At 45.4% G+C, this 26847-nt stretch overlaps 2 protein-coding genes across 2 annotated transcripts; one reads left to right on the forward strand and one right to left on the reverse strand.

Annotated features, from left to right (window-relative positions):
* Window positions 1-1834: 1834 nt before the first annotated feature.
* On the reverse strand, window positions 1835-4393 carry cxcl-c13b (CXC chemokine 13b; the record flags this gene model as incomplete). Its single annotated transcript, XM_080849319.1, has 4 exons — window positions 4212-4393; window positions 2743-2872; window positions 2525-2608; window positions 1835-1964 (listed from the first exon to the last, which is right to left on the reverse strand). The coding sequence occupies exons 1-4, from the start codon at window positions 4267-4269 to the stop codon at window positions 1835-1837; spliced, it is 402 nt and encodes a 133-aa protein (XP_080705445.1). The 5' UTR covers window positions 4270-4393.
* A 1343-nt stretch (window positions 4394-5736) lies between these two features.
* On the forward strand, window positions 5737-24966 carry rassf4a (Ras association domain family member 4a). The gene is made up of 10 exons (XM_080849318.1): window positions 5737-5823; window positions 6058-6133; window positions 18054-18193; window positions 18331-18422; window positions 19748-19920; window positions 20183-20284; window positions 21725-21776; window positions 23358-23479; window positions 24241-24338; window positions 24884-24966. The coding sequence occupies exons 1-10, from the start codon at window positions 5747-5749 to the stop codon at window positions 24951-24953; spliced, it is 1002 nt and encodes a 333-aa protein (XP_080705444.1). The 5' UTR covers window positions 5737-5746; the 3' UTR covers window positions 24954-24966.
* Window positions 24967-26847: the final 1881 nt, after the last annotated feature.

Consider the following 26847-nt stretch of genomic DNA (forward strand, 5'->3'; position numbering starts at 1 on the left):
CTATCTCACAGTTGACAGTGGACAATCTTGACATGACACGGCACAGGATGACCTTGACTTCACCGATGACCTTGCTTGGCAAACACTTCATCACAAGTAGGCCTCAACATCCATAAGGGTAAACTAGGGCCAACACAATTTACCAGTGAACCTGGAAGCAGTAGAAGCCTTACACACACACAGACACAAAGGCACTCACACACCCAGACGGTGTTACAGACAGGCAGGGTGGCATGGAGGCAGACGTCTGAGCCACAGGCGACAAGGCGATAGCTTCATTCCTCCAACTGAAGAATATCTGGAGCTCCAAAGAAATCATCCAGAACAAGCACAGACTTTTCAGCTCCAACATCAAGGATCCAAGGCTCAAAGACGCGGAGGACAACCGACGTACACCCATACACACTCATAAGCAAACCTCCACTCACCGCTCCACTCAAACTCAACACCACACAAGCCTGGCCATCCACGGCTCAAAGACGGGAAGGACAACCGAGACAGCAAATGCGTAAATACAAATACAACATTCATCAACAGCTGCCTGAGGTGGATCTTAAACACTCACTGGCTAGATGCCAATACAACCAATGATCCCAACACAATATGAACATAAATGTTCTCTCTCCCCTATAGCATGTTCCAATCTCTGGTGGAAGTGGAACTATCGCTCCTCACCCCCACCACTCCGCATCTACGCACATGGACAGCTGAACTCTACCCACTCACTTTCTTCCTTCTCTCCCTTTTCTTTCTTTCCCTACTAATCAAGACTATCTCCGCTATGGGACGCTGCCGTAGTCTCTCCACCTGGTCAACCTGGAGAAACCCTTGGCCAATCGCACCCACCGCCACTGCATTGCAGTACACCTACTCTACCCAATACCCTATGCTAGCATTTATATACAATATACATTATTGCCACCACTGAAACCCTGTTGCTCCCTTTCCCCTTCTGCCACACAACCCTTCCCCTTCCCCCTTCCCCCTTTCCCCCCGCCCACCTTCCTGTCTTCAGCCGGCCGACCTCAAGCAGATGGGTCCCCCCTTATGTGCCGTGGTTCTGCTTAAGGTTTCTTCCTGCCTAACAGGGAGTTTTTTCTTGCCCCTGTTGCCGTTGTGCATGCACTAAGGGGGTTTAGGCTCTGGGCTCTTTTAAGCGCCTAGAGGCAATTGTATTGTTATGGCGCTATACAAATAAAATTGAATTGAATTGAATTGAATTGAATTGAATTGAATGAACACACATGAATGAAGAATGCTTGTTTTCGTTTTCATTTATTTATTTACAAAAAGGGTTACAAAAGGCAATAAATATTTGTCGTGTGTCTTCAGCTGTGTAATCCTTTACTGGTCATCACTGGTCATCACTGATCACTGGCCTATTTTAGAGAGGAGCTCAGGTACAATCAGTACTGGCCTAACTCATTCTATACAGTCTGTTAGTGTGTGTGGACAGGAGGTGCTCACACACAAGGCCAAGCTGTTCACTTGGTGTGTGTGTGCAGAGTGTAATGTGTGTGTGTGTGTGTGCAGAGTGCAGCGTGTTTGGAATGTGCTTTAAAAGAAAACACTTCACCATATTTCACACACACACACACACACACACACACACACACACACACAAGACATGATACAGTCTTTTCAAAGTTCTTTGTCATCTCTCATGTTGCACATCAAACAGGTTCTTCCTGCTGTTGTGTCCTGGGTACTGGGTTGCTCAGATGTGACTCACACACAAAACAAACATGACCCACATACAGGATGCAGTTGGTGTGTGTGTGTGTGTGTGTGTGTGTTTTTGAGAGCTTGTGCAGTGGAGTGGCTTTGTGGGTCTTTATTGTCTCTGCTCCTCCTGCTGCCGCCTCTGCGTCCTGCGGTTCTTTTGGTTCTTTCGGTTCCTTTGGTTCTTTTGGTTCTTGGGGGTTTTCAGGCACTGCTTATTGTCCTTGCCTTGTCTGGTAACCCTGCAGGAGGAAGCACATGGACAGGCTTCAGTCACATCATGTCTGTCTACACATGCACCTACCACCCCTACCACACACACACACACACACACACACACACACACACACACACACACACACACACACACACACACACACACACACACACACACACACACACACACACACACACACACACACACACACACACACACACACACACACACACACACACACACACACACGCATACATGCCCCCCCCTCTCTCTCGCTCAAAACACACACACACACACACACATTTCCCATTTCTGCTCATTTTTCCCGACAAAATGTACTAGTTTCAGAACAGCTGAGCCCCCAATATTCCAAATATCATCCCCAAATTTCGTATTATTCTCACCAACTTGGCTTAGTTTCCCTGCCAACATTCCTAACACATGCAGTTTCCCCATCACCACTCCCAATTATCCATTCTTGCCATTAATATTCAAAATCGGTCTCTTTGCCGTTTTCCCACTGACATCAGCTTTCCCAGTAGTTTATCCACTCCCTCAGCATTCCCATTGTTCCCGGCGGCTCACCTTCTCCAACACTTCAGCAGCCGTTTGCCCTGCCTGCCAGAAGGACTCAGACACAGGAGCTTGGCCTGGCCTCTCATACTCACCCTAAAACAACGAGACACATAAGCTGTTAGAGCACATAAGCACATAAGCTGTTAGAGTGTGAGTGTGTGTGTTTGTGTGGGTGTATGTGCTTGTGTGTGTGTGTGTGTGTGTGTTTAGTGCTGATGGATACTCACATGATCTCGTCAGTGTGGCAGTGAGAGTTACGCGGGCTGACGCTGAAGTCCAGGGGGCGCCCTGGCGTCCTCTCCATCAACCGCGGGCACTGGCACCTCCCCGGCACAAACGTGCCCCACGCCTCAGGAGCTGTCAGAAGAGGAGCAGGGCAGCCGTCACACACCAGCAGTACACACACACCAGCCACAGATTTATTAAACACACCAGCAGCGTACATACACACAAACACACACACACCAGCCACAGATTTATTAAACACACCAGCAGCGTACATACACACAAACACACACACACCAGCCACAGATTTATTAAACACACCAGCAGCATACACACCACACACACACACACACTAGCTACAGATGTATTAAACACACTAACAGCACACACACACACACACACACACACACACACAGACACACACACACACACACACCAGCAGCAAACCAGCAAAACTCTGTTCAAATTACAGCAATTTTGGAATTAATAGGTTAAGCCCACTATGTGAAAAGTTTTGACAAAGTGGTCATGGTATTGAGAGAAGTTTGAAAATGATATGAAAAAACACACCAGCAAACTAATCACATATACCAAAGAGACTATCAGCACGCACATCAGCCACAATGACCTACAATGGACCAGTAGCTCATTCATACACCAGCCACGGACTTACTGAAGAGACCAGTAGCCCCCCCCATACACCTACACACACACACACACACACACACACACACCAGCCACTGACTTACTGAAGAGACCAGTAGCCCCCCCATACACACACACACACACACACACACACACACACCAGCCACTGACTTACTGAAGAGACCAATAGCCCCCCCATACACATACACACACACACCCGCCACTGACTTACTGAAGAGACCAGCACACACACACATACACACCAGCCACTGACTTACTGAAGAGACATGTAGCCCCCCCATACACACACACACCCCGCCACGGACTTACTGAAGAGACCAGCACACACATACATACACACATACACACACACACACACACACACCCGCCACGGACTTACTGAAGAGACCAGCACACACACACATACACACACACACACACACACACCAGCCACTGACGTACTGAAGAGACCAGTAGCTAGTGTATCCCGGGACTCCACTGCAGATAGACCTGTGGGTTCTGAGTTGCGTGTCTCACTCAAGCTCGTTTGGTCAGGTCTCACACTGCTCACACACAGGTGTAATACTCTACATGTCCCTACAGATTAAGAACCACACTGCTTAACACACTCGTTGCTACAGCAACTGGCATACTGTCATTCAAACTTCCAAACTCTATCCTGCCCTATGACACCTGTCACCAGCAAACAGAGGAATCCAGAGAAATCTCACACAAACTGTCCACGGCAGCACAGGAAACTAACCAGCTAGCTCACACACATAGTACACTAACACCCACACACACACACACACTCACACACACTCACCTTTGTCCAGGAGCAGGATTAGCAGCAGGACACCCACAGATGCGAACGCGAGCTGCATGCTGGCAGTGTGTGTGTGAGTGTGTGTGTGTGTGTGTGTGTGAAATCCACTCAACAGATCCGTATATTTGTGTGCGAGAGAGTGATTGATTGATTGAGTAAGTAAGTGTGTGACAGAGAGAAAGTGAGGTGTGTATGTGTATGTCTGTGAGAGAGAGAAAGTGAGGTGTGTTTTGTGTGAGAGTCTTTATAACCCTTCTCCAGACCCGGACTTTCCCAGAACTCACATGGTCAGGATACACCTCCCCCCGCCTCCATGTTTCCGGCTGATACTTTTTACTTTCGCTTCTCCAAAGCCAGCCCTAGCAGAGGAATTCATCCCAAAAAACAGATTTACTTATATTTGCATTCAGTTCACCCAGCCAGTTCATTCAGTACCCAACACACACACACAAGCCTGGCGAGCGCATAATGCAAACACACACCCTAAAGAACACATTTAATCCATTCCTGCAATACCAAAGAACACAACAGCAGAAACCCAACACTGGGTGGAACTCTCCTGGTTTTGCTCATTCAAGATCTACTGATAGGACAAACATGACCGGATCACGGATATATAGAAAGGCGTCCTTATTTATATCTTCGTCACATTCAGAAAATGTAGATCATTACTGTGCATTCGTCTGTGTGGTTATAAGAGGGCACTAGCAGTTCTTTGTTCGGATGTTGAAATAAAGGTTGTTGAAAGGTGCTGAAATTTTGATCTGTGGGAAACACTGAACCTGAATGTGTATGTGTTTGTGTGTCTGTGTATGTGTCTGTGTGTGTGTGTGCTTTTGTGTGTGTGTGTGAGAGAGATAGAGAGAGAGAGAGAGAGAGTGTGTGTATGCATGTGTGTGCATGTCTGTGTGTGTGAGAGACAGGGAGTGTGTGAGTGTGTGTGTGTGTGTGTGTGTGTGTGTGTGTGTGTGTGTGTGAGAGAGAGAGAGAGAGAGAGAGAGATAGAAAGCAAGAGAGAGTGTGGTGGGTGCATCTGTGTTTTTCCAGGAATGATTAATGTAAGCCTGAGCCACAAAACCTAGCTATTCCAGAAAGTCCAGTTCTCTGGTGGTTACCAAATACTCTCCCTGATACAAACACACACTCTCTCACACACACACACACACACACAAACACACACACACACACACACACACACACACACACACACACACACATACACACACTCTCTCTCTCCCTCAATCAAACACACAACACACACACACACTCACACACACACACACACACACACACACACACTCTCCCTCATACAAACACACACACACACATATACACACACAACTATATTTCGTCAAAGCCATCAGAAGGCTAAGTGTGCATGTTTAATATTGATATAACCTCTTTACTTGCATGATTTATTTACATATTCATTCTTCTCTCTCTCTCTCTATCTCTCTCTCTCTCTTTTTCTCTCCATCATTTATGCATACCTTCATTCTTCTCTCTCTCTCTCCCTGCAGTTGGCCTGTGAGTAAATGCAATCCTGTCCTAACATGGACCACAAAACAGACCGCTCCTACATGAAGATCAGCGAGGAGAGAGTCATCCCAAAGTCAGTCCTGAGTGTGTGTCTGTGTGTGTGAGCGTGCCTACAATTGTGTTTGTGTGCCTGTGTGTGTGTGTTTGTATTTGTGTTTGTGTGTGTGTGTGTGTGTGTGTGTGTGTGTGTGTGTGTGTGTGTGTGTGTGTGTGTGTGTGTGTGTGTGTGTGTGTGTGTGTGTGTGTGTGAAATTCCTGTGTGCACATTCAGGTTCTGGGTAACTTAGCCTGGCTCCTCTGCCCACAGGTCGGACATTTTGTCTCTTCTGAGGACCTACAACTGCTACCATGAGGGCCAGAGCTTCCAGCTGCGCTTGAGAGAGGTGAGGAAGTAACACATTAACCCTGAGGGGGTTACATATTAACACTGCTTCACACAACATTGGAGGGTGACAGAAAGCTGGCATTGTTAAAAAACAGTGATGCTGATGTGGGAATATTAATTTAGACCTGTATGTGGTGTGTGTGAATGTGTGTCTATGGAATGTGTGGGGGTGTTTGTGTATGTGTGTGTCTATGGTGTCTGTGGTGTGTGTCCACTCATATGTATCCCATTCCTGAGGTCCTTAAAATGCAGTTTAATGATTAAAGGCATGAAGACACAATATGGTCCCATGATAGTGTAACGACCCGGCTCGTGAGAGGGGTCGGCGACAATCTTACCTGCCCGCCTCAGGGTCCTAGAGGCGAACAGGTCCTGCAGGGATGGAAGATTTCAGCCAATTACCCTCTCAGCAGAACGGATGATATGCTGCAGTCTGCCTTTGTCATTGACAGTGGCAGCAGCATACCAGGAGGAGGAGAGGAGGGACTCGATGATGCAGGTGTAGAATCGCACCATCGTTGTCTTTGGCAACATAAATTGGAGACAGACCACAGAGTGTTCAAAAATAGGGTTTTATTTCTAATAGCACAAAAATACAGAATAAATATAGCAAGTGCCAAGCACCAAAAACCCATAGTGTGCACACCAGCCTCAAAAGCATGGTTAGAATACAAGACCCCTCTTTCAGGACGATCAGCATGGCTTTTATCCACACCTCCTCAGGTGCGTACAATCAGGCTGATTATGCCTATTCACCACCCAAAGGCTGTTGCCCTGCCACTGCAAAGCCAGCCTAAAACGGAAGGAAGGATAAGTCACACGTTACTTCAACTCAGTAGCAATACAATAATCCAAACTAATGTGCACTCTCTGTCACCATCACAAAAAGGTCACACAGAGTGGTTTCATTCCACAACAAGTTACTGGAATCTCCCAAGTTCAATGCAGCATGAACACATGAATACACGCACACCCATGTGACTAAACAAGATCGAAAAGCCACAACCAGAACATAGTCACAACTAGTGTGGCTCACTACCACACAAACAAAGTTATTGCCTTCATCTGGCTAATAACATTCACATATAATAATAAAGGTGTTGACATCTCCACAACACTTAAATGTCACATAACACAAAAAACTCACCTCACCTCACATTCACATCTATAGGCAACCATACATGCTGATCTAGATGCACGTAGTGTGCAAGTCCACACACACACACACAGCCTCAACACTCAAAAACATCACAGGGTTGCTCAGCAAAGGTATAAAGCCTACCTGCAATGAACACAAAAACTGAATCAGAAGCCTATAGTGTCTTAGGAGCTTCATGCTCATACACTATAAAGGGCTTACCACAAGCAAAACAAAAACATCACACTCAGATTAGATACCTCTTTAGTCTTCTGTGGTGTACCAGGCTTCTGTGGTGTACCGAAAGCTAAACTCTCGATTAGTCAGCAGACCACAGATATAGTCCAATGCCTAACTTCGAAGAGTACCCCCCAACTGGGAGGACCACCCAACACAATAAACAAAAACAACAAAACAAAAAAACAAACAAGTGCTTTGTTTGAAGGGCAGCAGAGCCACCCAACTGAAGCACTCTAACTATGAGAGTTGCTCAACACAGTGCCTCCTCACCTACCCCATACAAAACTCTGCAGTCTGGTCTCGACAAAGAAGGGGTCCGAAAGGGGCCCCCAATTATGTTACGACCCGGCTCGTGAGCCGCAAAATAAATTGGAGACAGAGTGTACAAAAATAGGGGTTTATTTCTAATAACACAAAAATACGGTATTAAAATACTAAGTGCCAAGCACCAAAAACCATAGTGTGTGTGTGTGTGTGTGCAGAGTGTTTATTTTCTATATATTTGCCTCGACTTGCCTCTTTATCTCTTCTGGCCCTTTGTTTGTCTAAGACTAATGCAGGTACTGTGTGTGTGTGTGTGAGTGTGAGAAAGAGAGAGAAATGCAGGTATGTGCTTTCACTTTTGTATCTTGTAGTGTTATGAGACTGAGTGCCAAGCTCATCTCTATCAGAGATTCTGTGGACATGTTGAGCTGAATGTTTACGCTTCTGACAGGATGGCGCCTTCTAGAGATGTATTTTTTTTTCTAGGATGTTCCCAAAACTTTCCATGACAAAATGATCAGGACAAATGCTGGAGAAGAGAGGAGACTTTGGGATTTTCCCAGCACAATCTCTCTCCCCTGCTCACCTCTCTGTCACTTACTTTCTCACACACACACAAACACACACGCACAAACACACACACACTCTCACACACACACTCACACACACACACAAACTCACACAAATACACACAAAAACAGACACACACATACACATACACACACACTCACACACATACACACACAAACACACACACAAAGTCACGCACACACACATACACAAACGTACACACTCACTCTCTCTCTCTCTCTCTCTCTCTCTGTCACGCATGCACGCAGCTGCCTTTTGTCTTCATTAATGGGGTCAGTGCACCAGGAAATTTGCTCTTGTGTGCGTGTGTGTGTGTGTGTGTGTGTGTGTGTGTGTGTGTGTGTGTGTGTGTGTGTGTGTATGGCCTGTGTGGGCTTTGAGTGGGGTAGAGTGCAGGGTGAATGACCATTTCTGAAGATTAGCCATGACATAGTGGTCAACACAGAGAGAGGAGGGAGAGGAGGGGATAGCCTGAGAAAAGACAAAGATGAGAAACAGAAAGAGAGAAAGGGAGGGAGAGAGAGAGAGAGAGAAAGAAAGTGAGAGAGAGAGAGTCATCGATGAATGAATATGGTGAGAAATTACAGCTCATGACCTACATCAGTGGGAGTGGTACAATCTGAGTCAGACAGTTTATCTGTCCTTCTGCACATTGTGTGTGTGTGTGTGTGTGTGTGTGTGTGTGTGTGTGTGTGTGTGTGTGTGTGAGTGTGGTTGTATGTGTGTGAGTGTGTGTGTGTGTGTGTGTGTGTGTGTGTGTGTGCGTGCGTGTGCGTGTGTGTGTGTGTGTGTGTGTGTGTGTGTGTGTGTGTGTGTGTGTGTGTGTGTGTGTGTGTGTGTGTGTGTGTGGCGTGTGATCATAATGAGGTGAAGAATCACATGAAAAAAAAGTCTTTTCAGTGATCTCATCTGAATCCTCTACCTTCCCCGAGGGTAGAGGTGCCTCACAGTCAGTGTGTGTGTGTGTGTATGTGTGTGTGTGTGTGTGTGTGTATGAGAAACATTTGACATCTTTATGCCTGACTGTGAGGGACCAGGCGGTCACTCCACGTTACTTTGGGAAGTGGCGACTTGACTGGGTGGTGTAGTTGGGAAGATGGTGCAGGAGATGGTGGCTTTCATATGAAAATATTTTCTTATTTATTTACATGAGGGATTCTTTGGTATCAACCCTGAAACATGAATATACAATAAACAAATATAAATTCAAAAAACACAAAGACAGCCGCACTCAAAGTGCTACAGGCACTAGAGAGAACTAGGCATATTCTTGAGCATGCTAGGAACAGATTCATTATTCACACTATAAGACATTATTTTCCTAGCCCGTCATCTGTGAAAACACCGGAACCTAAGGGTACTTCTCTAGTTAAGAATTTCTTAAGAGGTCACAGTGGGTCAGAACAATTTATTATGTCAGGTACAAGTTACTAATACAGTTCACAAATTCAACAAGTCTAAAGTGAATAATCTAAAGTTAAAAGTCTAAAGAAACTGATGAAACATCCGCACACTTTAAAAAACATGAGCATACCTGGCTGCTTAGAAAATGTCGCACTTAGTGCTGGGGAGTCCTGTTTACAGAGTGCTCCAAGTTCTTTGACTGTCTTTCACTTTCCCATTTCGTCCTACATCTGGTTTATTAATTAAATAATGATAATAACTATAACCATGGATAGTGGTTTTCGCGGTGATGAGAATCACACATCAACAGACAAATGGAGGGGGTTCTCACCCAAAGATGGGGTGTGCCCCCTCCAAAGAGAGATTACTTTGCAACTCACAGAGACCAGATTTCTCATGTCTCTGAAAACCATGTGAAGACTAATCTATGCAGCTCTAGGACTGCAACCACTTAACCACTCAGACTGAGACCATTCAAATAAGTTCAAACATGATAAAGAAACCATCTCCCAATGCAATATTTCACTTCAGCACTCTTACATTATTTCTCTGCCCCTAGTTTCACCACGGCATAGAAACGCACAGAGAGAGAACCAGAGATATAGGTTTGAGATGAGAGTCTCAGCAGGGGGTGGGAAGATCAACAATTGGGACAGTGCATCTCTGGAATGTTTGTTGGGGGCACCAAACACCTAGCCCCCACCAAATGAGTAGCTACCAGAGGAAGAAGGCCATCTATGTAATATCCACTCCAAATATCCATTTCTGCCATACAACATATTCACTAGTTATCACAAGTTCACTCGGAACATATTCACTACACAGGTTCACAAGGAACATATTCACAGAGCACAGGTTCACAAGGAGCATATTCACAAAGCACATAACAGTATCAACACAGCTAGATACCAATTCCAGTTAGCCTCACAGCAGGTAAGTGTTTTACGCCTCTCATGCCTTTCACAGCCTCTCATGCCTATTTACAAAGTTCTCCCAATGCCATCTCTAAAAAGTCTCCCCCCATGAACATGAGGCACTCTTGTTTGGACGGAGCCCGGACCCAACCATTGTGGCGGGGGAGTCCACCACACACCAGGGTCAAACTCTTCATGAGTCACAGTGAGAAGAGGGGGGTTTCACACTGACACTGTATCGGAGTGGAGACTGAGATAGCAAAACTGGATTGAGGAAGACAGGAAGGCACACACTACTGTTAATATAAGTGCATAGTGCCCTCTACTGTCAATCTGAGCGTCTAGCACCCTCTACTGAGAACACAGATACCTCAACTATCCCTCGGGAACATTCTGCGCACACTGCGCCCTTTGCTATTAACCTTCATAAAAAGCGCCCTCTACTGTTTGCTTAAGCACACAGTGCCTTCAAATGGCACTCTGAGCACACAGCGTACCATTCTGAGTGACTCAGGTGTTAGGTTGGTTAATGAGGGAGACTAGGATATCATTTACCTGGCCTGTGAAGACTCAGGAGTCTGCGAGTGTGTCTCTGTAGGCTTCATGGGTATGTTAAGGACTCAGGAGTACGCAAGTGTGCATCGGAAGGCTTTAAAGGGTAGGCGAAGGACTGAGGAGTCTGCGAGTGTGTATCAGTAGGCTCTTGGGTAGGCGAAGGACTCAGGAGTCTGCGAGTGTGTATCAGTAGGCTCTTGGGTAGGTGAAGGACTCAGGAGTTGTGTAAGGTTGGCTAGTAAGGGAGGCTAGGACATCATTTACCTTAACTGACAAGTAAATGGCATGTGTGTGGGTGTGTCTTAAAGACGGTCTTCAGTAGCTTAATGAAAGGTACATAGGTCCATCTGGAGCATCTACTGATGAGATGGGGAATGTGAAGCGTGAAGGAGGACAGTAACCATATTGAACTTAGAGAAACAGAGAGAGAGGAATGAAGAAAGAGAGAGGGCGATTGAGGGTGGACAGTAAGGAAAAGAGAGAGGGGGGAGGGAGGGAGAGAGAGAGAGAGAGAAAGAGAGAGGGAGGGATTTTTTTTCTATTGCTAACACGCATTGGTCAAAACTTAAGCCACTTTTCCAGAACTCTCCGCGCAACATGCATCCGGATGTGGTAGGGGTAACAGAAAGCACTCAGAGTGAGGTTTGACTGCTTTTATTATCAACATCCACAATAAATAGTACAGTAAGAAAAGTCCAGTGCGTGATGTGTGTATGTGTGTGTGTGTGTGTGTGTGTGTGTGTGTGTGTGTGTGTGTGTGTGTGTGTGTGTTAAAGCATCCAGAGTGTAGGTAAGAAGTTGTCTGTGTGTCCTGTACGTTGTGCCTGGGTCCGAGGCTGTGTATCTGCTTGTGAGTGGCGGTACGTGAATGTGTGTGTGCAGGCTTGTTCAGCCCTGTGTGTGTTTGTGGGTGTGTGTGTGCAGGCCTGTGTCTGTGTGAACAGCCAGTCCACTGGGTCTTTGTTGCCAGGGGGAACATGACGCGGCCGCACAGTCCTGTGTGGGGCGGAGCTCTGATGCTTGGCCTTGGTGTGTGGGCGGGGCCCGCGGGGGGACCTGATTGGACCAGGTAGGGCCGACGGAGGCCGGGCCAGGGCTCTGATTGACGCTGCGTACTCATCCAGGGACTGAAGAGGGGGGGCAACGTCCTCCAGGGACTCAGAGATGGTAGGCAGGAGTGGGGCCAGGAGCAGAAGCCTCCGCGGTTTCATCCTGTAATGCACAAACAACACACACAGGTCAGTTTAATCCATGCTGAGACACAGACAGATCAGTTTAATCTATGCTAAAACACACACACAGATTAATTTAATCACACATGTGGACAGTACGGTTGGCACAGTTCTTTGTAGTGAAGTGAGGCAGTGATGTGTGTGTGTGTGTGTGTAACTAAGTCTCTTCTGTAGACAGAAGAAGAGAGTGAAGAAGAGGAGGATGAGCTCACCTATGGTGGATCAGCGAGTGTGTGTGTTGTTTCTGCACAGCCAGTGGGTATCGGTCCAGACTTGTGTGAGGTTGTGCCGCTGCGGCTCAATTCCAGGAATCAAGGAATTTCCTGCTTGAAGGTAAACTGTGAGTCTTGCAGTACGTTTAGAGCCGGCACAGGGAACCTCCAGTGTCCAGGAATCTGCTAACGTTCTGCGGTCCTGTAGGTGTGGTGCTGTAAAGGTAGTAGTCTAGCGTTGTCTTCTCTCTTCTCTGCGATCACTGTAGCTTCAGGTCCAGCAGTGACGGTCAGTTTGAGCGCTGTGTGGGAGTGTGTGTTGTGACTCTGAGAGGTGTGTGTTGAGCCCCAGAGCCAGTCAGGCTTATATAGAGGTGGAGGCGCCTGGAGAGAACATTAGCATCAGGCAGAGTGTGCTAATTATAGATGGGAGCTGACCTTGCCTCTCCACAGGAAGTGTGTATGTGCCTGACTGTGGGAGTGCAGGAAGTGTGTGTGTGTGTGGGATGGAAGGGCGTAGCTGTGTGCATGTGTTTGTGTGTTCATGTCTGTGTGTGTTTGTGTGTGTGTGTGTACGTGTGTGTGTGTGTGTGTACGTGTGTGTGTGTGTGTGGATACAATGCTTGGGTGGACGGGCTTCCCTCATTGTTGCATCTGTGCTGCTATGTTTACATTTTTCTAACAATGATGGCCTGGGATCACGGTTCCCACCTATCTACACACACACACACACACACACACACACACACAAACACACATACACACACACACACACACACACACACACACACACACACATGCACACACAATCACACACACACACACATGGGAAAAGCTGCAGTGCTATATAGATACTTTTTATGCAGGGTGTGTATGTTATGCAGGCTGCAAGTTCAGGATATACTGTATGTTTAAGAGAGAGAAGGGGCATATATATATATATATATAGAGAGAGAGAGGGACAGAGAGAGAGAGGGGAGAGAGAGGTACAGAGTGAGAGAGAGGAGAGAGAGGGAGAAAGAGAGAGAGAGAGGGAGAGGGACAGAGAGAGAGAGAGAGAGAGGGAGAGGGACAGAGAGGGGGGCAGAGAGAGACATAGAAAGAGAGAGAGAATTGAACTTATATGTCTACACCACTTTTAATGTTTGCTAATCATCTCCATCCTCCTGCAGTCCACCGCAAGAGCCTCATTAAACAATAACATATACATCAATATATATGAGTCATTTAGTGAGTATGTGTGTGTGTATGTATGTGTGTGTGTGTGTGTGTGTGTGTGTGTGTGTGTGTGTGTGTGTGTGAATGTATGTGTGTGAGTGAGTTGGTATGTATATATATATATGTGTGTGTGTGTGTGTGTGTGGGGGGGGGGGGGGGCTGTTTGTGTGTATATGTGTATGTGTTTTCTGATGAGTATCTGTGTCAGCATTTCTCTGGTGACTCACAGTCACATTGACACACATAGACACACTCACACACACAGACACTCTCTCACACATACACGCACACATACACACACACACATGCACACACACATTGAGACATGACTTGGCTTTGGAGGTAGTTAGGTCAGCAGGAACAGGCCACACTCAGAAAGAATTTTCCTGAGACTTCCGGATTCTTCAACAGTGCTGGTGAAGCCAAGGGTCGGGGGGGGGGGGAGGAATGCAGCTCAGCACGTACTCATGGAACATAAAGAAAATGCGTGTGTGTGTGTGTGTGTGTGTATGTGTATGGGGGTCTGCAGCTCAGCACGTCCTCATGGAACAGAAAGAGTATACACCCAGGACGCTGTGCTCGACTAGTGAGCGTCGTCTGGCACTGCTGCCTGTGCAAGCACGGCAATCCAGGCTATTCTCATTTCTAGTTCCACGTTGGTGGAACGAACTGCTTCTCTACCTGCAAGAAGCTCTTGAATACCCAACTCTTCAGAGAGTACCTCCCTTCCTAACTGGCACCTTGACTAGGCTTAACTCACACTTCAGCAGTTACAGTCCCGCACTTATTTTTCTTTCTATGTCGTTTTTTCTATGGGTAGTATTTATTGTTACACCAGGTTTTTATTGCTCTTAGCTTGACTGTTCTCTCCCTTGTATGTCGCTTTGGACAAATGAGTAAATGTAAATGTAAATGTGTGTGGAGGGGGTCAGGTGGATGTGTGAATGCATTTCAGGGTGTGTGCACATGTGATGGTATGTGTGTGTGAATGATAAGACAGTGTATTTACTCTAGCTGTACTGATATCTGACATACTTGTGGGTGGGTGTGTACTGTGTATGTGTGTGATGGACAGGGTTTCCATAGATGTTAAGATTTGATACTTGTCATACAACATTACCCACGTGCCTCGCCCACCAGTGCCAAAATAAAGGCTCCAGTGCAGATTTACAACTGTACAATTTAAAGATAATTTAAAGTGCCTTGAGGCAATTTTGTTGATTTGGCACTCTATAAATAACATTTTAATGAACTGGATATTGGAATCCATTTAAGATTTACACGCTATAGGTGTTAATAGATGTTTTTTTCTAGGCGTTAATACAGTAATACTGCCAATGTCACCTGAGACCTGTCTGTATCCACTAAAGTGGATTGAAGAGCTTATCTAAACTAGGCTTCCTGTCTAGACTAGGCTAATATTGGCTAGGCTTGCTGCCTTTTTTCAGATGCTTCTGAAAAATCCCAAAGAAGGGTATTAACAGTGAGAAGCACCAAGCAGAGCGCTACTTGAACGTGAAAAGTCTCACTGTCACAGACCTAGTACCAGCTCTGAGAGACAGATTACAGGCCTGGTACTGTAGCTCAGAGAGACAGATTACAGGCCTGGTCCTGTAGCTCAGAAAGGCAGATTACAGGTCTAGTACCGTAGCTCTGAGAGAGAGACAGAGATTACAGCAGGGCTGTAGTGGAGGGTAAACGGACGTAAACGCAGTTTACGCACCTCTGGAATTTTGGAAATAGCGTTTACGCACCTCTAAATAGCGTTTATCCACCTCTAAGAGGCGTTTACGCAGCTCAAAGTTTTCTGCGCCTTGTATTCTTCCGTTGGAATAATCCAAAATAAACTTGTGTAATTTTAAAACACCTAAAACTACGTTTCATATGGTTGAACATATAAACGCTGACGCTGTAGTCTGAATCATTTTCTACTGCTGTATTATGGTCTGTGACCCTCCAATCAGTGCCTTGTGGCTGGCGACACCAATCAGGATCCGGGAAGGATGTTAACACATACAAGTTGTGTAAAGTCTGCCTGCCTACCTGTTAGGAAAAGATTACCGGTAATTAGCCATGTATATCAGGCGATTTTTGAAAAGAACATCAAGTGCTCCCACTCCCACAGATGCCTCAAGTTCAAAGTAAGTCTGAAGAAGATTAATTCACGTTTTTAAACGTTGTTTTGGTTCGCACAACATCACATTAAGACAGGGACAAACACTTTCAAACGTGCTTTCAAATACGATGATGCAGGTAACAAGCCAGCCTTCCTGGTTCCATCTAAATAGGCCTAACAAAACGTAAATTCTTTCAGCAATTGAAAATGCTGGAGTAATTATCCTCACGCATATCCCTGCAGATAAGGCTTATTCATTGAGAAATTGTAGACAGATTATGTGCAAGCCAGTTGAGCTAGCTAAGTGAAATGTTTTAGTTTAGCTATAGAATCTTCCATTCTTCCACGTCCGTGCTCTTGCATAGAAACGTGAGCAGGGAGCAAAGCTGTTGATTCACTGAATAGGCCTATATGCTTAATCAATGCGTTATTTGAAGTCATGAAAGGTGTAGAGTAGCCTGTAAACGAAATACACTGGAAAAATGGATTATTTGAAAACAAGTCAGTTCTCAATGTGAATAAAACATGCTGTAAAGGCTATTTATGAAGACATAGGCAGTAGGTACATGAGAATTCCTTTAACTTATGTTGTCACTGTTATTGACAGGCTCCTTAACTGGTGTTCTCAGCCCCACAACTCTTAAATTAAACATATTCTTTCAGGCAATGATGCAGAGAGCACAGGGAGAGGAGAAACACCAGGATGTCAAATAGAGAGAGGATAAAGAGTGAGAGGGCTGGTGAGAGAACAAAATCATGACAGTGGAGAATCAAAGAGTGGAGAAGAGGAAAGGGGAGGAAATGAAAGAAGACCAACAGATAAAGAAGAAACAGAGAAAGGGGAGACAGAAAGATGTAATAGAGGGAGGAGATGAAGAAACAGGTAGGAAGAAAGGAGTAAGAAAAGAAACAGGGACAGGAGAGATGGAGAGTGGAGAATCTGAATTAGAATCTGAAGTAGAGGGAGATACAGAGAAAGAAGAATCTGAGACTGAAGACACAGTCTGAGAGGAGAAAATGAGAGCAGATGCCACCCACATATCTGGACAGAAAAGCAACATACTTTTCTTTACTGTTACTTGAAATTTAATAATCTTCAAACTACAAACACATTTATTCATTGTCATTGATTGCATATGACTTTAACTGATAACATAATGCAATATATAGCCAGGACAGCATTACAGAGTGCCAGCGCTTTGTGTTGCGTTGCTTCGCTTTGAGGTCTGTACGATCACAAAATTCATAGTTTACCCACCTCTAATTTTCCCACTACAGCACTGGATTACAGGTCTAGTACTGTAGCTCTGGGATACAGAGATTAAAGGCCTGGTACTGTAGCTCTGAGAGACAGAGATTATAGGCCTGGTACTGTAGCTCAGAGAGATCCGTCAGTACCACAAATTCACAGAGGTGCTGATCCACAAGCTGGCCATCCAGCATTAGAGAGATCACTCAGGACTTCAAGACTGGGCTGTTCCTTTGCATTGTGTATTTTAGCTTTGTTTATTATTGTGTGGTCTATTTATCACTATTTTCATTTTTTTGTGTGTTTGAGCTTATTTCTTTGGCTGAAAAAGTGCTTTAAAAAAGTGTTACTTAATTACGTACAGTAATAATGATAATAATAATAATAATAATAAACTGTATTTATATAGCACCTTTCATGCAAAAGAATGCAGCTCAAAGTGTTTAAAGTAGTACAATTTCAATCAGCTTATATTCCTCCTTATAGTTACTGTGATTTGTATTGTGGTTAGTATAACAGCTACACAGGCAAATCAAAACATTTACTAATTTGAAGTGTAATCACTTTAGTTAGTTAGTCTGCTAAATTACTAAATGTAAATGTAAATGTAAGAAATGTTGCAACCATACTGGTTCTGTATTCTGATTGTGTTCTATGTCCTATTTTATTGGTATGATTCTCCAGTGTTCTCCGTACTTGACTGTTCTTTTGTTGTGTTCTGTCTGTGTTCCGTATTCTCCTTTAGTGTTCTAAATGACTGACTCTTGTTTGTCCTGCATGGACAGGAAGAAGACCAGCTGATCATGGAGGGTCTACTCAACATCTGCTGGGGCCTTAAGCGCCCTATCAGGTTACAGATGTATGATGAGAACCAGAGATTTCACTACAATTGCTACACAACATGGAGATCTGACCTCACCAATAGGTGTGTGTGCGCGTCTCAAAGTGGGCATTGGTCATCCACCCTGTGCTATGTTGTTGACATTCAGCAAGAGAATGTGACTGTAGATAGTGACTCTCAAAGTCTGTAGGTCTCAAAACAGTGTGTGTTTTCCTGTGCAGGAACGATCAGCTTCAGCTCAGCTCAACAACACTGCCTTCTCTGGAGTCCAACAACAACAACATTCCTGACAACCATACCACATCTGAGCTTGGTGCGTATCCCTGACAACCGTACCACATCATAGCTTAGTGCATATCTGGAACTGGCTCCTGGCTTTGCTTTTGGGCTACCAGCAAGTATAATTCCAGTGTTATTCCAGGGTGTGTGTCTGTGTGTGTCTGTCTGTTTCTGTGTGTTTTCCCTTCCCAAAAATATTACTGCTGCGATGACTTCAAAGTGTGTGAAACTCTCCCTGGCCCTCAGACATTGGTCTCATGGGAAAGCAGAACCTGATCAGCCCTTTCCTCATCTGGCAGTGAGATGGGACACACTAACACACCCACCCACACACACACACACACGCACACACACACACACACACACACACACACACACCCACACACACACACACACACACACACACACGCACACACACACACACACGCACACACACACACACACACACCAACACACACTCGCACCCCCCCCACCCCCCCGCTGCATTGTTCCCTGCAGGAAACAGCAAACAAAACCTATCCCAGTCAATTATGTTTATCTATGGATGGGGGCAGTCAGTGTTCCACCTAGCCAATAATGTTCCAGTTAGGTGGCCAATAATATTTCACTGGTAAATAGCTGCAGACAACACTAAGGATAATGGCCGCTAAGACAAGGCTGTATATGAAAACACCGAATGAGGTGGAGGCAAAGAACTTTTCATGAGATGAGAAGCAGAAGTGGTTTCCTCCAAGTCCAATATTTTCATAAAGCAAGACACCTCAAAGGCCATTTATCCTGCTTATACCACAGTTGCTAAATATGTATTTGGGCATTTACTGTATGTACAGTATAACCCAGAAACGAAATATTTGGTTCAGTCAAAACGTGTGTTGTTTAACCACAGAATGTATCGCCCTATAACCCTTTCTCAACTTGCCTGCTTCACACACACACACACATACACACACACACACACACACACGCACACACACACACACACACACACACACACACACACACACACACACACACACACACACACACACACACACACACACACACACACACACACACACACACACACACACACACTCACTCGCTGTAGTAGAAATATAGATGTGCAGATTATCAATCAACCATTATTTACTATGGCTCTTAAGGTAAGCCCAGTCTTAGTTTCCAGAGTACTAATATAGAACGATGACCTTTGAACTCATTGACAACTTTCAGCCAATCAGAAAAGGGTAATTATCACTGAGGTATAATTGGATATAATCTTTTATCATTCATTTTCGCTGTCAGCCTGATTACCATAGGCAGATGAGGGTTAACGGCCATGATAAGCCTAAATAGCTGCTGCTCCTCTGTCATCTCTAGCCTCTTTAGTTGGGGAGGGCCCAGAGGAGGAGGAGACCCCCCAGCTCCACAGGACGCAGAGTGACGCCAGCTTCATGTCCATCCAGCGGCGGACGCAGCTGCGCAGCTCCGACGACATGCAGCGCATACGCAGACACCGCTTCTCCATCAACGGGCACTTCTACAATCACAAGGTCAGCTAGCAGCATGCTAACACTGTTTACCCCCCACAAAAGCACTTTAATGACAGGATCAGCTAGCAGCATGTTAGCACTGTTACCCCACACAAACTCACTCTAAAGCTATTGACCTACATGAACAACAAGGTCAGAATGTTAATGTTATTTGGCAACAATAACAACAGTTTTACAGTCACTTCATTTGACCATATTAATCTATAAGTGATTCTATAAAGTAGGTTAATTTAAGTGTTTATCTTCTGGTTTTACCCTGTAGACCTCAGTGTTCACACCAGCCTATGGTTCCATCACCAACGTACGCATCAACAGCACCAAGACAACACAGCAGGTGCTCAGCCTGCTTCTCAAGAAGTTCCGCGTGAGTAAAGCTCCCCCCTCCCTCCTTCTCTCTCCACTCCCAGCATGCATCTGTTATCTCGCAGCCCTTTCACACAACACATGGCATACACCCTCACCTGAAGAAGATACAACACCCTGTACGAGTCTATGTGCAATGCTACTGTTCCTGTAACATAAGCCCATACAGTATTCAAAATTAACTACAGTGTTACATAATGTAACATGCACAGATTCATGGCTTATGTGACTTAATGAACCACATTGTCCATCTTGGAGTAAAAAAAAACAAACAAAAAACAATAACTTCAGCATTGACAAACATGAATTCATATGAAGTGATATGATTAAAGCTTTGCTAATATTTACTGTATTTCATTTATATTTAAATGTGAAGACTACACCTCCTGCTTCCATTCTTGCTGTTTCTGTTGGCTCCTGCCTTGTTGAGGCTGATTTATATTATAATTACCTTGCATTCTAGCTCCTATAGGGCAGGGGTTGCAGGCCCATCTGACTAACTAGTACCTACCAAATGGTTAAATGAAAATGCACTAGGCTGTGTAAAGGACAATTTAAATTGTTCCAGAGCTGCAGTGTGTTGGGCTGCATGACATTAGCGTTCCCGAGCGGCAGTGTGTTGGGCTGCATGACATTAGCGTTCCCGAGCGGCAGTGTGTTGGGCTGCATGACATTAGCGTTCCCAAGCTGCAGTGTGTTGGGCTGCATGACGTTAGCGTTCCCAAGCTGCAGTGTGTTGGTCTGAATGACATTAGCATTCCCAAGCTGCAGTGTGTTGGGCTGCATGACGTTAGCGTTCCCGAGCTGCAGTGTGTTGGGCTGCATGACGTTAGCGTTCCCAAGCTGCAGTGTGTTGGGCTGCATGACGTTAGCGTTCCCGAGCTGCAGTGTGTTGGTCTGCATGACATTAGTTCCCAAGCTGCAGTGTGTTGGGCTGCATGACGTTAGCGTTCCCAAGCTGCAGTGTGTTGGGCTGCATGATGTTAGCGTTCCCGAGCTGCAGTGTGATGGTCTGCATGACATTAGCGTTCCCGAGCTGCAGTGTGATGGTCTGCATGACATTAGCATTCCCGAGCTGCAGTGTGTTGGTCTGCATGACGTTAGCGTTCCCGAGCTGCAGTGTGTTGGGCTGCATGACGTTAGCGTTCCCGAGCTGCAGTGTGATGGTCTGCATGACGTTAGCGTTCCCGAGGTGCAGTGTGATGGTCTGCATGACGTTAGCGTTCCCGAGCTGCAGTGTGATGGGCTGCATGACGTTAGCGTTCCCGAGCTGCAGTGTGTTGGGCTGCATGACGTTAGCGTTCCCAAGCTGCAGTGTGTTGGGCTGCATGACGTTAGCGTTCCCGAGCTGCAGTGTGATGGGCTGCATGACGTTAGCGTTCCCGAGCTGCAGTGTGTTGGGCTGCATGACATTGACGTTAGGTGTGTCTCCTCTCTGCAGGTGGAGAACAAGGAGGATGAATTTGCTCTGTACTTGGTTCACGAGTCAGGTGGTACGTATCTCTTCATCCAGCTGCCCCTCACACCAGTCACATGCTGTGATATTATTTAACGTAACATCTGTGAAATGTGATTAGGCAGTCTCAGGGTTTTTCCTGCATAGAGAAAATGTGGGCGCGCGCCGAAGCCGTTTTGCCTAGCGCCTATGAAAAATCCCGACCGCCTAAAGGTAAAAAAAAATGAATAAATAAATCATCTATGCGTCACGCATGCAATGCCTGTCAGGGAATAAGTTCTCAATATTATATTTCAAGAGTCCTACAGCCGAATTATCGTTCTGCTTTGATCAGTAAACGAGTTGATAAGTGTGTCTTTTTCTTGGCTGATCAACACGCAACTGTGAGTTGCGCGAATGGACAGAGCGGCCAGCTGCCAATCACTCAATCTGCGTTCTGGGACCTCGGGAGAGGCAGACAACCGCATTTGTTTATCAATGAAAGCTCAGCTCGTTCTGAGGAGATTTGTGTTGCATCTCGAATATAATTCAGGGCTCTCAAGTGTCAAGCATTGAGCGTGACAGTCACTAATTTTGGTCTTTAATAACGCACTCCCGCCACACATCGTATTTCTCACGCTGAAAAAAACCTCTAAGCTATTTAATGTGCCGCAGCGCGCAAACATGACCTGGCCACGCTGCCCTCACCATGGAGGAATCAAGCACGTCTCCCCGAATCCACTGTAGGACTGCCGTGAGGTGCCACTTATCAGCAAAAAAAAAGAAATGGGCTTCACAATAGCCAATCAGAAAAACCGTATCTTTTTTATCTGTTGTATCTGGGTAAGATTTAATCCAGCAACCAATGAAAATAAAGCATCCTGGAATTGCGCGCAATTGATCTTCTAAAAGCTTCGTTCACCTGAGGAAACCACTAGAGCTCCGAGCATCAGTCTAACTACAAGGAGTAAGTCGTCTCCTGTTTTAATGTGACGACAAATTCACAATGGTTTGACACAAGCAATGACAACTTGACTGCAGTTAGAGACAATTTCCCAGATAATTACCATCGGTTTTTAATGAGTGTTTGTAGCCAACACACTTTTAGGCTACAACCTGCCTTTTCACTATAGCTTTGACTCTGAACTTCGTTAATAAATACAATTCGAGTAGGCCCATTAAAGATATATGTAGGCTAAAATTACCATGAACTTGTTAAATCATTTTACCAGGGCACCAAAAGGCGGAGGGTGGAATGTTCACAGGCTGGTTGTGACCTCTGTACCTGACTTTAAAATAAAATAAATAATATTTTCCCGCAATTGAGTCCTCCTTGGTTTACACACATCAGCACTTTACCATAGCCTCAATTATTTCTGAAATGGTGAAAAAAAGTACATAAATATATACATAAATATCTACTAATAAGCTGTGACGGTTAACACAGTCTGTGCGCGGGGGGAGCACCGAAGACCCATTTCGACCCAGGAAAAACCCTGAGTCTGCGTAAGATTGTGTGTGAAGGCCAATATTTGTATGTTTGTATAGGCTACTGGTATGTGTCAGCATGGGTGTGAAATGATTGTAATTGTTTTGTCGTGTGTGCGTGCGTGCGTGCGTGCGTGTGTGTGATTATCAGAGCGGACTAAGTTAAAGGACACAGAGTTTCCTCTGGTGAGTAGAGTACTCCATGGCCCTTGTGAAAAAATCGCCAAGATCTTCATCATGGAAACAGACCTGGGGGAAGAAGTAACGTATGATGTAAGTTCACAGCCACACACACACCTCAGGGAAAAATTAACACACAGTAAAACTTTTAGCCAAACACACCAGGAATCCCCTTTCTGGTCGTGAATGTGTGTGTGTGACTGGACGGCTGTGTGTCTGTGAGGGGAATGTTTCAATGTTTCAATCTCAGGTGTGTGTGTATGTGTCTAAGGGTGTGTGCGTGGGTGTTTTTCCATTAGTTTAGTTTATGATTCTGTCCCCAAACAGAGATAAAGTGCTGTGTTGTGTGTGGACGATGTGTATCTCATCTAATTTTAGGCTGAAGTCGTTAGCTGGCCTTCCTGTGGCCGTAACACAACAATAGGCCAGTGGTACCACCGCTGGGATATTCCTAGCTGATGCTATTTTCTCACAGACAAGCACGCACTGCTGCTGTGGGTCATAGCGTATCTCAGGGACTGTTTGTTACCTATTACTGCTGTGTATGTGTGTGTGTGTGTGTGTGTGTGTGTGTGTGTGTGTTGTAGGTTATTTTGTCTGTGTTGTAGTACCTGTGTGTGTGTGTGTGTGTGTGTATATGCTTTTATGTTAATGTTGTTAGTGCAGGTGTCTCTTTGTGTTCATGTGTGTATGCATATGTATGTCTTTGTGTTAATATCTGTGTGCCTGTATGCATATGTATTTGATAATGTGGTGTTTCTCCGGTGCACATGTATCTTTTTGTTAATGTGTGTGTCTTTGTGTTAATGTGTGTGTCTTTGTGTTAATGTGTGTGTGCTTGCTGTTTCTCACAGGTGGCCCAGTATATCAACTTTCAGCTGCCAGTTCTAGACAGCTTTGTGAACAAACTGAAGGAGGAGGAGGAGAGGGAAATCTCAAAACTTACTAAGAAGTAAGTGTGTGTGTGTGTGTGTGTGTGTGTGTGTGTGTGTGTGTGTAAGTGTGTGCGTGTGTGTGTGTGCGTGTGTGTGTGTGTGTGTGTGTGTGGGGTGTGTGTGTGTGTGTGTGTGGTGTGCGTGTGCGTGTGTGTGTGTGTGTGTGTGTGTGTGTGTGTGTGTGTGTGTGTGTGTGTGTAAGTGTGTGTGTGTGCGTGTGTGCGTGTGTGCGTGTGTGTGTGTGTGTGTGTGTGTGTGTGTGTGTGTGTGGTGTGCGTGTGTGTGTGTGTGTGTGTGTGTGTGTGTGTGTGTGTGTGTTTGCATGCTAAAGTCTGTTTAATTGTATAATATAAATGTGTCCTGCAACTAAGCATTTATCAGTTTATTATTTTGAACATTAATGTAACAGAGTACCTTTGTTACTCTTTAATACACTATTTCATTCTGCAATTACATCTAATGTATCCCTGTCTTTCTCTCCCGCACACACCTTTACACTTACACACACACACATATGTATTCACTCACACACACACACACACTCACAAATTGACACATACAGATACAGTGCTCTGAAGGCCATGATCCAGACACAACTTGAAGATGTTGTTCAGACAGCTGCCTGTATGTGACACGCGATGCGGTGTCACAGGAGTGTGTGAACGTATGAAGAATATTTACCAAGAGATGTGACATCATTGTGGCTCAGCGTGTGTGTGTGTGTGTGCGAGAGAGAGCACCCAACCGTCAAAGCCAAGCAGAGGGCTTCCCTCACTTTAATACACTCAGGACTAACCAACATACACACAAAGAGACATACACTAGCCCTCAGTGCACTTAAACATATTATTTAGATCTGTACTGCTAATCTTAACAGATTCCTATCATGTAAGCAAGAATTGCTTGTCCAATAGCTCTTTCTTATACCACACATTTATAAAGAATGTGAAATAAATTCTACTTTTTCAGTCCTTTCTGTGTGGTATTTCTTGAAAAAGGTATAGATTTATTGCATTGACTGGGTAAGTTTGCCTGGTTTGCGACCTAAATGACCATGGTATATTGTGAGTTTCAAGGCCAGGCCAGTTGAGAATTACTGTTCTAGAGTGCTCTGGAATGTTTACCTGAGTGTTGTAGTAGAATTACTGTTCTAAAGTGCTCTGGAATGTTTAACTGAGTGTTGTGGTATTAGAAGCACAATGCTCTGTACCATTCACAAAGAATGTTCTTTACTTTTATTGTTACAAATTAATAGCCGATAACTACAAACACCAGTTTAGCCAACACCAAACATCTGTGTAACATGTCCAATGATAAGAGGACACTCACAAGTGTAATGACCCCAGTGAATATGAGCTCTAAAATGGCCCTGTTGAAATTATAGTCCTCTGTGGTGCACACAGAAAGTGTTGACGGGGTGTTTCAGCGAGTCATCGGTGAGCAGAAGGTCATGTGAGCGGCTGGGGCAGGCACTCTCTCTGCGGGCTCCCACGCTCCTTTACTGCTGCATATTGTTGCCTTTGTTCGCTTGCACAGACACAATCTTGGATGACTTCCTGTGACTGCACATTGAGGGCAGCTCAGCTGGTAGTGGCCCCGTTCCCAGAGACATATCCAGGAACCTGGAGATGGAGGACAGGACACCCCCCAGTCACCCTCCTTCCCCTCAACACAGTCACTCTCCTAACCCTCAACACAGCCACTCTCCTACCCCTTAACACAGTGTCACTCTCCTACCCCTCAACACAGTCACCCTCCTACCCCTTAACACAGTCACTCTCCTACCCCTCCACGCAGTCACTCTCCTACCCCTCAACACAGTCACCCTGCTACCCATCAACACAGTCACTCTCCTACCCCTAGACACAGTCACTCTCCTTCCCCTCAACACAGTCACTCTCCTACCCCTAGACACAGTCACTCTCCTTCCCCTCAACACAGTCACTCTCCTACCCCTCAACACAGTCACTCTCCTTCCCCTCAACACAGTCACCCTCCTACCCCTCAACACAGTCACTCTCCTTCCCCTCAACACCAGGGGTGTCAAACTCAAATACACAGAGGGCCGAAATAAAAAAAATGGGTGTAAGTCATGGGCCGGACAGTGGGGCAAGCACTCCCTAGATTGACGTATGCTACCAACGCGGGGACAGTGCATTGTGGGATTTGCAGTATTTGTGGTGCGTTCAACATACCAGCAGCCGCGGCAGACAAGCTCTGATAGATAAATAGATGGATACTTTATTTATCCTGATGGAAAATTAGGCAAACCAAATAAAATTCCACCGTTGCTCATTCAAATCAATGGAACTTTTTGCAACATTCTGAGGAGCTGGCGGGCCAGATTAAATGGCTTGTCGGGCCTGATCAGGCCCCCGGGCCTTGAGTTTGACACATGTGCTCAACACAGTCACTCTCCTACCTCTCAACACAGTCACTCTCCTACCCCTCAACACAGTCACTCTCCTACCCCTCAACACAGTCCACCCTGCTACCCCTCAACACAGTCACTCTCCTACCCCTCAA

The sequence above is a fragment of the Sprattus sprattus genome, assembly GCF_963457725.1.
Source record: "Sprattus sprattus genome assembly, chromosome: 12".
In the NCBI taxonomy this organism is placed as follows: Eukaryota; Metazoa; Chordata; class Actinopteri; order Clupeiformes; family Clupeidae; genus Sprattus; species Sprattus sprattus.